Below are 15,380 nucleotides of genomic sequence, written 5' to 3'. Positions count from 1 at the left end.
TAATGGATTGTGTATTCATTTAGTAACAAAATGCTATCGTTTTCAGTGTCGAATGCCACCGAAGTTGTTTTTTTTACCCCAGAGCGTGTTATCGTCCCTCAAATTTGGGGGAAAACAGAACAATTGTGTTTATTTATTTTAATGCGCAATCTTGCTGCATTTGTTTGATATATGAGTTTAATTAAAATCAGTAGTATAATTATAGGTATGTTTGACACATTATAGAACAAAGGGCAATATTTGTTCAGTACTTTTATTAATAACAGTTTTCTGAAACTCCCTTCAAAGTCTTTATTATCAAAAAAGTTTTTATTTGAATTCTGTTTTAGTTAAGATCTGCGCAATTAAAATATGCTATGCAATTTGACTGTGACTTGAAATCTACCAAAATCTCTAAGACGATTAACAGAAAGTTATAGTTCTTGCAGTCTGTATATGCCAAGATAATTATCTGTAGATATACGAGCTTTTAACAGATTAAATATTTATGTGTTATGGCAAATAGATAGCTTACAGGGATTACTCTACGCTGCCTCTAAAAGCTCTTTATCACTTTATGAAATCATTCTGTACTATTTAGCTCTCAACAGCACAATCTTATCACGATAAGCGTTTTACTTTCGGATGTTTTCCTCTTTAATCATAAATCCTGCGTCGTCAATCTTTACAGTGTGAACAGTCTCAAGGCCACATTGATTTTCCAATCTTAGTGAACACTTGTCTTTTATTCCAAAAATATCTTTAGCGAATTCGAAACTTGGTTAAGTGAGTTAAAAACTAGACGATTAGGTAAAAGTAAGGTAAACGTGTTTAAACACTGAAATTAACATTTATTGTCAGATCTTGATGAAACTTGATCAGAACATTTGTTCTATTGATGTTGTTGCAAAGTTCTAAAATGGCTCCGATCTGTTGATAGATATAGGGCGGGGCAATATTCATAATATAGTTAAAGTGCAGTTTGTCGAGAAGACACATTTTTGCATAATCTTTATAAAACATATTGTTACCACTATACAAATCACAAAGTCAATCTAGTGTTCATAAAACTTGGAAAGTCCATTCTTTCTTATGAGTCTGGGTTCTAAAACGGTTGAAGTCCTTAGCACAACACGACCATCAGGGATGGTGAGAGCGGGGCAGTTTTACTGTTAAGGCTTTACAAAAACCTTGTTTATCCTCTAAAAGTCACAGTTTAAGTAAATATTCATGAACATTTATAAGAACATTTCACATGATGATAGCTCGGTCGAGTTTAAAACCAATACAAACTTTGTCCCTTCGATATTGCTTTATTAAACTTGATAAATTCTCTTGAGGTAATGTTTGTGTTCAGACAAACTGGAGAATGAATGTTAAAATGATGCCTCAATTGCCTGAAGAAGTTGTTGAAAATTGTCAAGTTTGTTGAAAAAAAACGTTAGTTTAGCTAATGATTTGGGATTAAGTGCATCCTATAAACACAGGTTTAAGTTGCTTCTTACTTAAGATGATTCAACCAATTATGGGTAACAATAGTGTGATTTCGAAATGGATTTTTATTATCATACAGATGTTGATTCCGAAAGATAAACCCCAATCCACATTTCTATTGATATTTAATTCCTCAAATTAGATCATAGAGTTTCACACTTGGTAAAACAACGTGAACTGTATTATTTGAGTCTTAATTGACCTTTCATCCAATACGTTATGTCTGAAGCTGTTATTTTGAATATTTCCAGTTGATCTAAAATTAATACGCAAGTGATATAGTGAACTCTGTATAAACACTTAATCCGGTTGTGCCGTAGAGAAAGCCATTTACTTGCACAATTGGCTGTTGAAGAAGAGTTGTCCCCCATATACACATCGCTACCTTACTTGTTTATTATAAGTTAGTATATGGTTTGATTTTAACCTATTTCCTTATCATTTGTATTCATGTGCTATACTCTAGAAAGCTTAGTCGATTCGCATGTCACATTCAAGTGTTCTAGTTCAGTCTCCATAATGACAATGCACATTTGATTGCCATCGTAAAAGACGCGGGTTTAGTTTGTAATTAATTAAAGTGTAAGTCTCGGCCAGCCTCTTAAAGGGTGTGTACCAAATTGTTTTGCATTGCCCTTCAACGGCGGCAATACAAGTTTTATTAATCATGTTATGTCTATAGTTGGTGGAATGTTATATCAACTATAGTGTATAGGAACAATACTTTAGTTTCTGATTGTTTTTGTGTAATGCTATCATTATTTGCCTAGGAATCAAATATGTAAGTTTCATTAAGAAATCGTATTCTTCTGAGCTCATGTTTCTCAGCATATTTAAGTTCCTTTGGGTAAGGGGACCCGCTCGATATTTACTAACTTATTTTTTTAACTTAAAAACGTAACAAGAGCAATATCTCATCAAATACAATAGTGAGAAATTCTGTATTTTTACTTTTTGTTCTGATACTGTAAAATAAACCAAAAAATATGAGGGCATCACTTAAATCATACAAAATTAGAATTTACTTGTGTCCTTGCACATCCAATTAATGCCATTTTAACGTTTTTAATACCTTTCATACCAAGGTAGCTATGCGTCGTAAAGAAAATTGTGTTATGTAATTTTAAGGTTTTCTATCAATACGCTACGTGCATTGTTCATACCGGCTGAGTGTTATTCATCACAAGACACAGATTGACGGACGGAAGGTCGAAAAGACAGAATGACGGACGTACGGAAAGACGGAATTACGGATGTAAGGTCGGAAAGACGGACTGACGGACGTAAAAGCGGAAAGACGGAATGACGGACGTTAGGTCGGAAAGACGAAATGACGGACGTAAGGTCGGAAAAACGGAATGACGGACGATTCGATTACTATATGCATCTATTCGGGGTCATTGAAATGTTTATGAATAAATATGTTCACATTGAAATAGTAGTATTCAAAAACTGTGTTTAATCCATTATGTTTACATATATATTGTAGTATGGGATATATGTAAGTTGCAGACCTAAATGACAATTTAATTGATGGTTTTAAATGTGTTATGTTCACTGAATGAAAACAAAAACGTACACCTGTTGAATCCCGAGAACTGACGTCATCAGCCACAATGAAGCGGTCGCAGCTGCTGCCGTGTTTGTCTTTCCGTTTGGGGTTATTCGTAACGCGTCTATATAAAGACATCGCAGCATTATATTGTGTGCTATTCTGCTGCATATTTATTGTATGAAACATTTTCGTTTCTTAGCTTCTGTACTACACTACTACTACAGTCATGTTATGCTTTGTTTGTACTTGGAGACGAAAAGGCTGTGCAATAAGGATAATATATATTGTTTAATGAATACATTTGAATAAAAGATGTTATATATACTTACCGGGAGAAAAACGAAAACATGTGCATTTGGTGCCATTGTTAAAATTATGGAAGCACTTTGTCCAATATTCTGGGCGATACATGTTTGAGCAGTTATCCATTGCGTTTTCTCCCACAAATTTCTCGTTGCCGGCGATGCATTTGCATTGCACCTCAAAGAAAAACATTTGCGAAATTCAGTTGTTCCATATAACATCTAAATTTCAATATTTGTTGAAATCATAACAAAAAAGTCAAACATAAAACAATACATGCAGTCACACACACACGCACACACGCGCCGCGCAAATTTAATCTGCGGACTGCTTTCATCAGCTTTGATTAATATGCAGTACATGGTCAATTGTGAAACTATTTTTATATCACAGGAGATATATGATTAAAACATTTTAATATCTTATTACATCAACGACCATTACGCTAACTGTGTTTCTTGTCTGATGTTAAGGGTATTAACTAGCGTTTTTCGTCTATTTGTCGTTTTAGTATTTTTTTACACAAATATAATATATTGCATATAAAAAGTTATTAACATTATGCATCGATTGGTTGTCGACGATTAAAATGTGTGAAAAGTTTATCGGCATTGCTCGAAAACATTTATCTAGCATTGGCCTTATATGAATGAAAAGATTCAAAATAGTACTACGGTAATAGTTTTCATATTGAAAGTGTGTAACATCGAAACAAACGCGAAAGTCCAAACGACAATCAAACTAAATCATCGGATACTGCATATATGAAACAATTAAGCGGCTTATATTCGTAATATAACGTGCATGATTTCGAGATATATTACTTAAAAAATTCTTGATTAATAATGGAACATACCTTTTCTGTATGTGGTTGCTCGCACTGGGTTCCCTTCCGTCCCGTCGTACAGTTACACACTGGGACGCTTGTGCCATTTCTGCACACGAGATTTCCTGCGTCGCTACACTCTGGGTAACTGCTGACCAGCATGATTTTGCAGCCTTAACATAAAATTGTGAATCAACGATTACGATTATGATTTTACGGATTTCGTTAGCAAGAACAAAAGACAACTTTATTTTTGAGTTCTACTAAAGGAGGGAGAAAACAGTCGTCGCTTACGTTCGTCCTTCCCTGCTTTCGTCCGTAACGTCCGTTTCATTCCATTGATTTTTCAGAAAAAAAGCATTATGAATATTTAATGTTATAATGTGTTGTCTTCGCTCAAGATCTCTGGAAGTAGTAATCCGAATTACACAAAGCTGTATACGCATTTCTTTCACGTGAACTTTTTGTCTTTGCATTTTTTTACTTTGTATGTGAGACCTCAGACCACGATGATCCAAAGTTAGAGACAATTCATATGTAGGATCCCTATTTGGTTGACAAACTCACATTTTTTACAATTCCCCTCTACATAATGTGTTCAGTTATTGACCTTTGATAACAAATATGACATGAGGCATCCTATACTAATGATTCGATTTTAAATATTGTTATCAGTTTGTGAAGCATTCTTTCAGAGTTTTCGGGCATTTTATTATCGCTTGAATAATAATTATTGTCCAAACAATTAACCCATAAATCGATAAAGCGTATCAACGGGGGAGAATCAATGTGTTCCGCGAATTATCTTGTGCAATATTGTATAACCTTAATACTCTATATTTTAGTCGAAGAAAATTCATGAATCCAGAGCACAAGAACAGTTTTATATTCTATAAAATGTTAACATATTACCACAAATGAAAGTTCGGATATTGGATATACTTACATGTGATAAAATTCGATGCGCTTTCGTCTTTGCAGTAAATATGTGTGTTTATGTTTTGCCGAAGATATTCGGCCGACAGATTCGTTCCATTGCAACGAATTTCTAAAAAAAGTGTTAACGTATATTATATTTATTTAATGCATGAACCTACATATTGCTCAATCACACATCGCTACCGTTTTGGTTTTAATATATTTAATACATTTTAACAAAGTTTACGCTTCCCAAAACAATTGCGGAAGCAATCATCAGGCTCAACCAAAATGGAACATACCCGACCCACCACCCGACCAATAACTGCAAGCTATGCTAATTGCATAACGGGATGTGTGACGGGGTTACTCTCGCACCACAAAACAATTTTATATCCTTATATAATCACTGTTTGGTTGTAGTAAGTTTTCATGACACAACTATCTTTCATATGCAAGTTTCCGTTCTTTTGAGATACTTTAGTTAGCAATAGCATTATGATTGCATGATTACAATGGTCTTTGTTGTTGAAGTGTCCTTTTCATGTATGACGTTTCAATTGTTTGAGTGGAAATACATAGAAGGCGAATTTTGCGTAATACATTAAATCGCTTTAGGTGATTGGTCTTAAAGTTTGAGAAACTTACCTGATACTTTTGTTGCGTTTGGTGACCGGCAGTAAAATTCTGTGTAAAACATAAATCATCTTGAAACAAAACAATAATTGTAAATATAAAATCTACAGTGAAAATCGATTCCATCATGCATTTAAAATGAACATTATGAAAAGTATTAAAGTGGATATAATTGTTTGATACATTTTTACAGGAACTAAAACGCTTTATTTATATGTATTTGTACTACGCTCAAGCGTGGTTTAAACTTCAACATCGCTAATCAGTATATCAAGTATTATATCAAGGTTGTTTAAATCGCATTACCCTCCAACCATTGACTAGTACCAGGGATATCCAGTACCAATTCGTCACACCGAGTAGGGAAACATATACCATCGGGGTCTATTTGCTCATCTACCTTCTTAAACTCTGCAACATATGAACGCGTTTTGTGTATGGAACGAAAGGCAAACGCAGTGATGTATTATTATTACAATAAGGTTTGTCAATGTCGCAAATTCTTAAGTGATATAAATGAACGAGTATTATTTTATTTAAAAACTCTCTGAAATATTATTAGGATTATATTGTTATTGTGCACTTAATATTTGTGTTATTTTTGCACACATGTAGACACATATTACAATACAATATAGATAGATACAATGATAAGTAAATAATCTATACAAATTATACTTCATGAATAAATAAAGCAGATGGATGTAAGAGAAAAAGCAAATAAGAGTCAGGAAAGGTAAAAGAAAAACCTTTGCATCAAATAATTTTCTTGACTGTGTTTATGCACAGTGTATTTATGAACTGCATGAAATATCTTACTGTATGAGTCGAAATCAAGATTAGTGTCTCCGTTTCAAATGAACCATTTCCTAATTCCGGAACATGAACATAACTTTTGTGAATTGAAAAACCTCATCGTGAATATCAATAAAGCATACACAATCTCAAAAGTGGGAAGATTATTTCATGTCTATTCATTCACGCAATTGGGATATGACGATGTAACAAAAAACAGAGTTTCTGCAAGCGCATGGCATTAAGTCATAATTCGTTTGGGTTATATCTGGTGCCGTCTGTCTCCATGTGTAAATGGGATATTTGAGTCAGTTCTATAAACATTTAATTTGTTTTGAAATACTTCAAGTATTTCTACGGTTTTCATTTCGATTGTTAAACTCGTTTATACTGCTCAAAAAGTATCCGCAGTTTGCAGTTTTCAGAACATTTTGGTTTTATAATATTATCAACAAAACCCATTCCTGATATTCACTTTTGGATCGGGTCAACATGTTGTTGTTTGTTACAACGTTACAGCAACTCGTCAAAACTAGCTCAGATCAAACACACTTTATAGTTTAAAGTACACAATTAATTTCCGTCTTTTTTGTTTTGTAAAACATATAACAATATATAGGTACTAACTAATGTAGCTTGATAATATACCACATTTACACACATTTGCGAGGCATACATTCCAAATCGTCAATTGCAAATACAATAATACGAAGACATGTCAATTTCAGACTTTCCATAGTGTTATTTATGTGTGATACGCGCTCCGATTGTGCATTAATTGTTCTTAAGACTGGTTAAAATAGATACTAATTCTGTATTCAATACGATTTAATAATTTCTTACGTTCCGCTTCAAGTTTCAGAGCTGCTTGGAGTTCATATTCTTCTTTGTTAGACTGTTTGCAGAATGCCAACCAAATGGCCAGTCCGACAATTACAACAAATAGCAGCGAAATAATGCCAATAACCAATTTCTTCTTGCCACTGCACTGAAAATATTTAATTAATGCATTGCTACTTAAAATATCACATAACCATATTGAGCATGGTCAAATTTGTATTTTACGAAAACATCTATATCAATAAGAAAATACAAGATAATGTGTTTAACAATCATTACCACATATGTACTTAATTGAATCTTGAATTGTCGAACTTGGTTTACACAATATGGATTTTGTAACCATAAGATATAGACATAAAATGTCATTAATTCGTCTTTAAAAACCTTGAAAAAAGTTTGAATTGCTAGTTCACTTAATATTAAATCATCAAACTATATTCGACAGACTTGAGAAAAAAGCCCGAGGTTTATGCTACGTCCGCCTTCTGTCACAGAGAAACGCTGCTGATATGGTGCAATATTAAGAAGTGAAACACCAGCTGCTGGAGCAGTATTGAATTCTTATTATAAACAATTACTTGGCCCTTTATTTAAGGCAAGTGACCGATTGCCCAAACAGTACAATTAAGCACAATACAAAACAACATGAACGCATAAAAGAATAAATTTAAAAAAAAATAAACAAATTAACCCGGAAAAAAAAATCATTTTAGATGTATGGAGTTAATTTATTTTTTTTTGCCATTTTAAAAATAACGTTTAAAATTTCGAGTTATTCATATTCAAGTACAAATTAGTTTAGTATAATAATTTGTATAGCAAAGAATCATTAACATATACAAGCTCTAATTCAATGGTATGTTTTAACTATAGTCGGGGGTATATATAGGTACTAAAATAAAAGCACATGTGTAGTTGGGTGAGTCAAAAAGCTCTTGCTGTAAATGCAACCATAGCGGGTTAGTTCTGTTGTTAGCGATGAAGTCAGATTAAAATCTTAAACCCAAATTGATATCTGAAAGTGTTTGAATGTCATGGCATTATGACAGATCGTATTAACCATCTTTGAAAAGTAGAATCAGGGTTATTTGTTTGAAAAGAAACAGACTTTCGAATATGATGGCTATTATATCTTGGTAGGTAGGTAGGCACCTGAAAAAAGCAACATGTAGCTTTGATTCAACAGTGACAATGCGGACTGTCTGCCACGTGTTTGCGTGTAAGTGTACACTTAAGCTACTTCATTGCACACTCGCTATCGAGCGAGACTTATAATAAGACATTTTTTCAAGGTCATAGTAATTCAAAGGTTATTGGTATTTGTCTTTGTTTAGATTTCTTTTTAAAGCTGAAAGAAGGAGGTCTTTCTTTTTTATTCTTCTGGCAAATAGTTTCATAGGTTAAAAGTAATTTATCAGCAATACACATAAAATGATCAATACTGCGATCACTGTTTTGGTACGGTCCATGGATAGAATGAACCAATAAATATGTTTAAACTAATTGAAGGGGAGATTCAAACCGATATGAGGTCTAGTCGACCCTTACAATCACCCAGAGATTTATCACAAACTTAACGCGCGTCTTAAACGATCACAATTTAATGTACCTATGCAGACAGACAATTAACACACGAATTCTACACACAAGTCTAATATAATAGTGTCGTAAGTATCTAAAATCATTTCAAGCGATTTTAGGATATGTTTATATGTATTGTATAAAAAAAAATATGATCACCTTTTTAAAAATAACTATAAAGTAAGCGATGCAAGTACAGAAATTTGTTTAACTATCTTTATAAAGACAGATCGAAAATATGGTATATCATCATAACAAACACTATCTATACTGCTAACAATCTCTGAATACTGAAATATGACAATACTGGGGATATGTACGAGCATACGTTGTGCTACATTCACACTGCAAAATCGGATGGTTGAAATATTAAATACATGTATAGCAAAATGTGAGATAAAAACACTCATTAGGAAGATAAACGTATGTTCACGTTTATAGCAAAAAGCCAGCTATAAACATACAATGATCCATACAGAGATCACCTTATTGCATTTGGGGTTTGAACCGTTTTGAAACCTCAAGATTATCAAAGATTTAAACACAAACGAAACGAACATCTGAAAAGATCCTAATCAAATGTACGTACCAGTTGTAGCAGGCAACATTGACGATAGACGAGTATCGAAAGGATTTTTATCCGATGTTGTAGCTAATAGACAAATGTTTTAATATAAATAACCGATACATTCAAGGTATAGTTAACAGAAAATTGGAGTGGAATGAGTTGATAGTTGATAACACATTATCATTATCACTAACTGTTTAATATATAGCATAATTGGAGTCAGAATTATAGTTGGTAGACAAACTCCAAAATACACTAACCCAGCAACGAATTTATAGTTTGATTTAGTCAAATTTACAGCCAAATTGCTTTTAATATCATATATTGATTAGGGATACATAAGCAAACACACTAACAGAACCAATGTGTTTTTTATTAAGCTGTACTGCTGCCAGATGAATACTTCATTTGAAAATAGAAATTCAATTAAGGTTAAGGGCAACTTAAAGTGAGGGTGGACAATATGCGTTGATAAGAACGGTCATCTGTAATTAGGTATAATTGTGTTAGGATATTTAATTTGGTGCTTGACCAAACGGTTAAAACTACCTGCCACGGAAAGGCGGATTAATCACTATAATATTATCCGCTCATATTATGCTGATGGTGAAATATTGAATACAAACTACATTATATGTAATATCATGAGAAACATATTTGACAAAGTTGTCGTAACATAAAAACAATATTTACATCCGTCAAGATTCAGTACCGTTGTTGAATCAAGACAAAGTAAAACACGATAGTGTTTAACTATGTGTTTGTACATTGCATTTTTACTTACCTTCAGCCACGACAATCTTGTATGATCAGTCTGTCTTTCATTCTGTGATTCTTGAACAATCGGGTTCTTAAAAAAAAACGTTCATGAAAATAGATATACAAACAATATTAAGATGATGTCCATGATAATATGCGTTGGTTTAAAATCAAACGATTAGTATCGTTTTATTCACAAAACATTTACACGTTGGTTTAAGATTTCTTTAATTTCGAATAAGATAACCGGTGCGCACCTCAAAATGCTATGATAGTCTTTGGTTGATGCAAAAACACTAACTATAAGTTCATAACTTTTTTACTAGTAACAAATAATATCATCAAATCTAAAAAAAATAACTAATACGACAGAAAACCCGATGAATATATTACATAATGTGATTTTAAATAAACATTAAACAAAATAAACGCTGATTTCATTAATCAAACAATATTTCCTGGTAAAGCTTACACTACTCTTCATTCCAATATCGCGATTTATAATTTAAAAAGCTCTCAATATAAAGGATTTGTTTGTTTCTGTTGGATTGGCTGTCGCAATGGATAGTGTTTTTCCTTTTTAAGAAATTGACACTTGCGGTTACTTTTTCTTGTTATACCAACATTAGCTTACTCTTTACATACTAACTGGAATTAAGTGTTGATATACAGGCTTGAATTTAATATTGAAATACTAAGTGCAACTCAGTCTCTATATACAGACAGGAAAATAGTTTATGTTAAAAACATGACACGCAAACCTATTGTAGCAAGACAGATGACGAGTTTAAATCTCTATTAACGTTATTGTTATATTTCAACTCTGCACTTTGTCTTAAAATGATAATTTACCTGTCCACGTGGTGTGTTTCTGTCAATCTGAAAAAGGGAAGTGTTACAACTTTCAAATTTGAAACACGAATATTCATAAAATTTATTTATCTCGAAAATAGTATAGATATTCTTACACTTGTAATATAGTAACGCATTGTGTAGAAAAATATATAGAATATTTATTTCCAATTATAATTTTAAAATGTACAGGTTTGGATGTGTTATTTCACGTAGTTACAACAGAAATTTCCGAAAGTGTTGTTACCAGAGTTTCTGAAGCATTTGACTCATTCAACGCCGTGTCCTCGTTCTGAAATTAATGTTTAAATATCAAAATAAATATACGTCATAATAGTTGCGTATACAGATCATATAATAAAACAACTTATGAAACTTAATTTTTATTTCAGTTTAAATAACTATTACGATAATAGTTAGTTTTTTTTGTTTTTTTAAACGGTTTCTAATCCTCTTTATACGAATTTAATATACACCAAATTTCATGTCGATTAACTTAATAATATCACAATATATCACATTCACAAACTAAATTTAACATTCACCAAGTGATTTTAATGACTACCATGCTTCTTTTTTGTAATTTGGAATTTCTATTACAAAAGGGTTTCTAAAAAGTGTTTTTAAACATATAAATCGTTTTACTGTGCAAATGTGTGAACAGTTAGGGTACCCTGGTAAACGGAACTGCTACATACATAAAGATTCACGTCGCCAAGCTATTAAAATGGTTTGAATAATTTAAATGTCAGGTTTTGAGTTCGTATATTACGTTCATCGTTGTAAAAACATAAAAGCACAATGGTATAGTAACATGATATTTCTAAACACGAGGAAGACGAAGAACAACCAAATTTAATAAGAACAAGTTAAATATACCTACTGATTTGGATGCATAATCATAAGATACATTTACTAAACACATTTAATTTAATTTGAGAATATTTTTAGGTAGATAATACATTTCAATAACCTTATCAACTCGGCTAATACATAAAGGTTAAACAGTTAATCTCTATAATGTACATTTTCAGCTAAAAAATCTTATTTATTGTAAATTAATAACAAGAATATGAAAGTCGATAACCTGAATCCAATATTGAAATATGAATGCTATAACGGTGCTCGATGCTGGTGCTTTAAAGCTCAAATGTGCGTTGTGACATTAACTCTTTTTTTTCAAAGAAAGGCTTATACAGATTAAGAAAGAATCCTTTAATAAGAGCGTGTTATCTTCCTGTTTAGATGTTCGTATTTACTGTATTAACCATTGCAAACATGTAACGTATTGCTGTAATGCATTATGCACTAGATGTAACTGTAAAAAAATGACTGAAAAGCAGGATTAGGCAAATATAACAAACAAATGAAGAGCATTTCACACAAACGCAGAGTTGTATACGTCAATGACACATCTCATAACGCTTCAAGCAATCTTCAAGAATTTTACTGGAAGACCGACGTTTTATTGTGTCCAGTGTATAGCGTCTTTCATAATCGCATGGCTGTATCTATGGCATTACGTGTTATATACATATGCGTTCATGTAAAATGGGAAATCAGTACGCTGCTTATTGAAACTGAAATGTAAGTCGAGTTTACTCCCTGTATCTTTAAGTCCGTTCACCGTTTAAACTAATGAAGTTGATATTTGCATAGTCATTTACGCCAATAGTAATCCTGTTAAAATTGCAGAACAAAATGTCAGCTCATTAAAGAATCACATTATGAATAACGTTCTGTTCTTATCAATAAAACAACAATTCTTTGTTTTTCAAATGCGTCAAAATGAAACCACGTTAACTAATCAATATTGAGTTAACAGGAATTTCTCAAATAATAATGTCTTTCAAATTTCAATTTTCCTTTATTTTATTCCATCGCACAAGAACTCAAAATCTTATTATCGACAAATAATGAACAATTCATCGCATCGTTTGTTATTAATGAATATATATATTGTTGACATTTTCTTGATATTTAGGGATAAAAAAAAACAATCGCGATGACTTTTATTAATTGGTAAGACTACAGCAGTTGAAATTGAAAAATGTTTCACGTTTGAATTAATTTATATAACACATAGATTAATTTCACTTAAATCAATAAAATGCATGCAACTAAATAGCCACTATTTGTAGTTTAAACGACTGTAAACATTACAAAGTATACATAAATCTTAAAATAATCCATCGTCTTTAAAGGGAAATATATAGATTATAAATATGGTATAATATTGATTTAATGATATTATCGTTTAAAAATTATATATTTTATTCTCGATTAACACATAATTCACATATGTGAAGTTTTTTATTCAAACGCACAATAAAATATTTTTTAAACGTAAATCAATTTGTATCGGAAAAAACGGAATGCGCATTTTGTTTTATAAATGTCAACATATGCATGTATATTCACAAAAACGTTGATTTGACCGCTTAACTGAGTAGAAATCGAAACGGTTTGTTTTTTACACAAGTATATCGAGATACGTGACATAGATAACAGTATTTATCTAGAATATGAACATGTTTGCATGCATCGTAAATAATTGATAACAATACACTATTTATGTAAATAAGCGTGTGTATTGATCTGAAATTTGTGTCGATTATGGCTGATAAATGTAAAATAGAATACGTTTATGTATGCTTTTGCACTGATTTGGCAATGTTATCGGAATCATTATTATTTGATAAGAACACTTTTGACAGACATGAAATCTTGGAACATGTAAAATAATATTATTCGAAAAAGTTAATGGACAAGCAAGACTTTTACATCATTTTGCTCTGTTAATAGAAAGGGTTATACGTTCTTGAAAGTTGATAATGTAACATAACCCATCATCAATGTATAGAATGCGAGAATTTGAATCAAATAATTGGTCTTAAATAAAATGTTAAACATTAAAAATTACGTACCTTGCACCTTTAATCTTAACGTCAATGTTGATATTATTTTTGTAATCAAGAATTGTATAATATTAGTCTGCGTTCAAGTCTTCTTTTTTAAAAGTTCAGATTGCATGTTTAAATCATGCTTTTAAAACTATTATCATTTCCAGTTTTAATACAAATGGTGACACCCATTTTTCGATCACATACAATAAACTAAATTAACAAAACGTACTAAAATGAACACTTACTGATTGTATGCGCGCCTCCATTTTACGAAGTAATCAAAACTTTTAAGCAAACGCATGCTTTCATTTATAAAGCTCAATTCAATACCCAGTATAAGGCTATTTTTATCGTATGGTAAATTTAATTGTCACAAATAGGGCTTTTGAGACTTATAACATGGAAAAAGTTATGCATGAAAACTGGAACTAGTGGTTTTCCGCCGTTTGTAGAAAATGATCTATACTTAGCTACCTCGCATTTTATCGTAATTAATGAATGTTCTTTACTTAACAAAAGGAAGCATATAGGTCGGAGTGCTCTGATTGTGTGTGTTTTAACACAAGTAGTGTTGAGTGAGGTAGATAAATTTAGATGTAAGTCATGCAAGAAAGGCCATTCCACATAAATACTTGGTTATCAGTGACGTAAACATTGAAATATGCGACGTTATAAATTGTTATTCAACTATTAAACTGAAGCTGTATGCAATACACATCTCCTTAACACCGATATAAAGATTTTGTTTGTGCCAATAGATGCATGAAATTGAGAAAGTTAACTCAAGAAACTGTAGATCTTCATTAAGTTTACATGACATGAAAATTGTTTAACTTAAACAAAGGGAAAGAAATAAAAGTTTGTGCCTAAAACTATAAACCATTCTCACGGCTACGAACCTAATGTCATTCTAATGTCATTTTATACTGGATATTAGTGATACATGTGTTGTAACAAACTGTAATGAAAAGAATTAAATCTTTTCCAAGTATTCAATCGTTTCGAGTTTATAACGCTTTGTATCTTTATCAAGTACCAATTATAATAATTGATAAATGAAGCTGTTTTTCTTAGACAGTGATTGGCTTGCTTTCCAATTAAAAGATTTCTTTTAATTTTATAAATAATGGCAGCATGTAGAAAAAGTGTCAAAGACGATAAAAGTTGAAACAAGATTTTCGCCTCTTAACAATGTAGATGTAAGCGTGGCTTAAATGGTCGCATAGTCTTCGGTGCTTTCTAATATTTCAGATATTTAATTGCATCATTACTCATATAAGCTGGATAATAATTGTATTGATAACATTTGCCAATAGGGTTGCTACGTCGAAATCCAACGTTTTTACTGCAATTTCATTTAAAGCA

The 15,380-nt window shown here is 31.7% G+C and overlaps 1 protein-coding gene across 4 annotated transcripts in view; it reads right to left on the bottom strand.

Annotated features, from left to right (window-relative positions):
- LOC127837761 (uncharacterized) overlaps positions 1 to 15,380 on the bottom strand; it is a 28,129-nt gene that overhangs the window by 3,141 nt on the left and 9,608 nt on the right. The window contains exons 1-11 of one of the 4 annotated variants that reach the window (XM_052365114.1): positions 14,261 to 14,385; positions 11,357 to 11,401; positions 11,110 to 11,136; positions 10,283 to 10,348; positions 7,350 to 7,494; positions 6,018 to 6,122; positions 5,724 to 5,762; positions 5,104 to 5,205; positions 4,188 to 4,330; positions 3,358 to 3,508; positions 3,053 to 3,149 (exon numbers count right to left, since the gene is read on the bottom strand). In XM_052365114.1, coding sequence (XP_052221074.1) covers positions 3,053 to 3,149; positions 3,358 to 3,508; positions 4,188 to 4,330; positions 5,104 to 5,205; positions 5,724 to 5,762; positions 6,018 to 6,122; positions 7,350 to 7,494; positions 10,283 to 10,348; positions 11,110 to 11,136; positions 11,357 to 11,401; positions 14,261 to 14,281 — 941 coding nt within the window. In that variant the 5' untranslated portion in view covers positions 14,282 to 14,385. Of the gene's footprint in view, positions 1 to 3,052; positions 3,150 to 3,357; positions 3,509 to 4,187; positions 4,331 to 5,103; positions 5,206 to 5,723; positions 5,763 to 6,017; positions 6,123 to 7,349; positions 7,495 to 10,282; positions 10,349 to 11,109; positions 11,137 to 11,356; positions 11,402 to 14,260; positions 14,386 to 15,380 lie in introns of those variants that run through there. The other 3 variants (XM_052365113.1, XM_052365116.1, XM_052365115.1) reach the window with 3 other exon arrangements.

The sequence above is a fragment of the Dreissena polymorpha genome, chromosome 7 (genome assembly GCF_020536995.1).
Source record: "Dreissena polymorpha isolate Duluth1 chromosome 7, UMN_Dpol_1.0, whole genome shotgun sequence".
In the NCBI taxonomy this organism is placed as follows: Eukaryota; Metazoa; Mollusca; class Bivalvia; order Myida; family Dreissenidae; genus Dreissena; species Dreissena polymorpha.
This window is presented reverse-complemented; position numbering and strand designations above follow the sequence as displayed.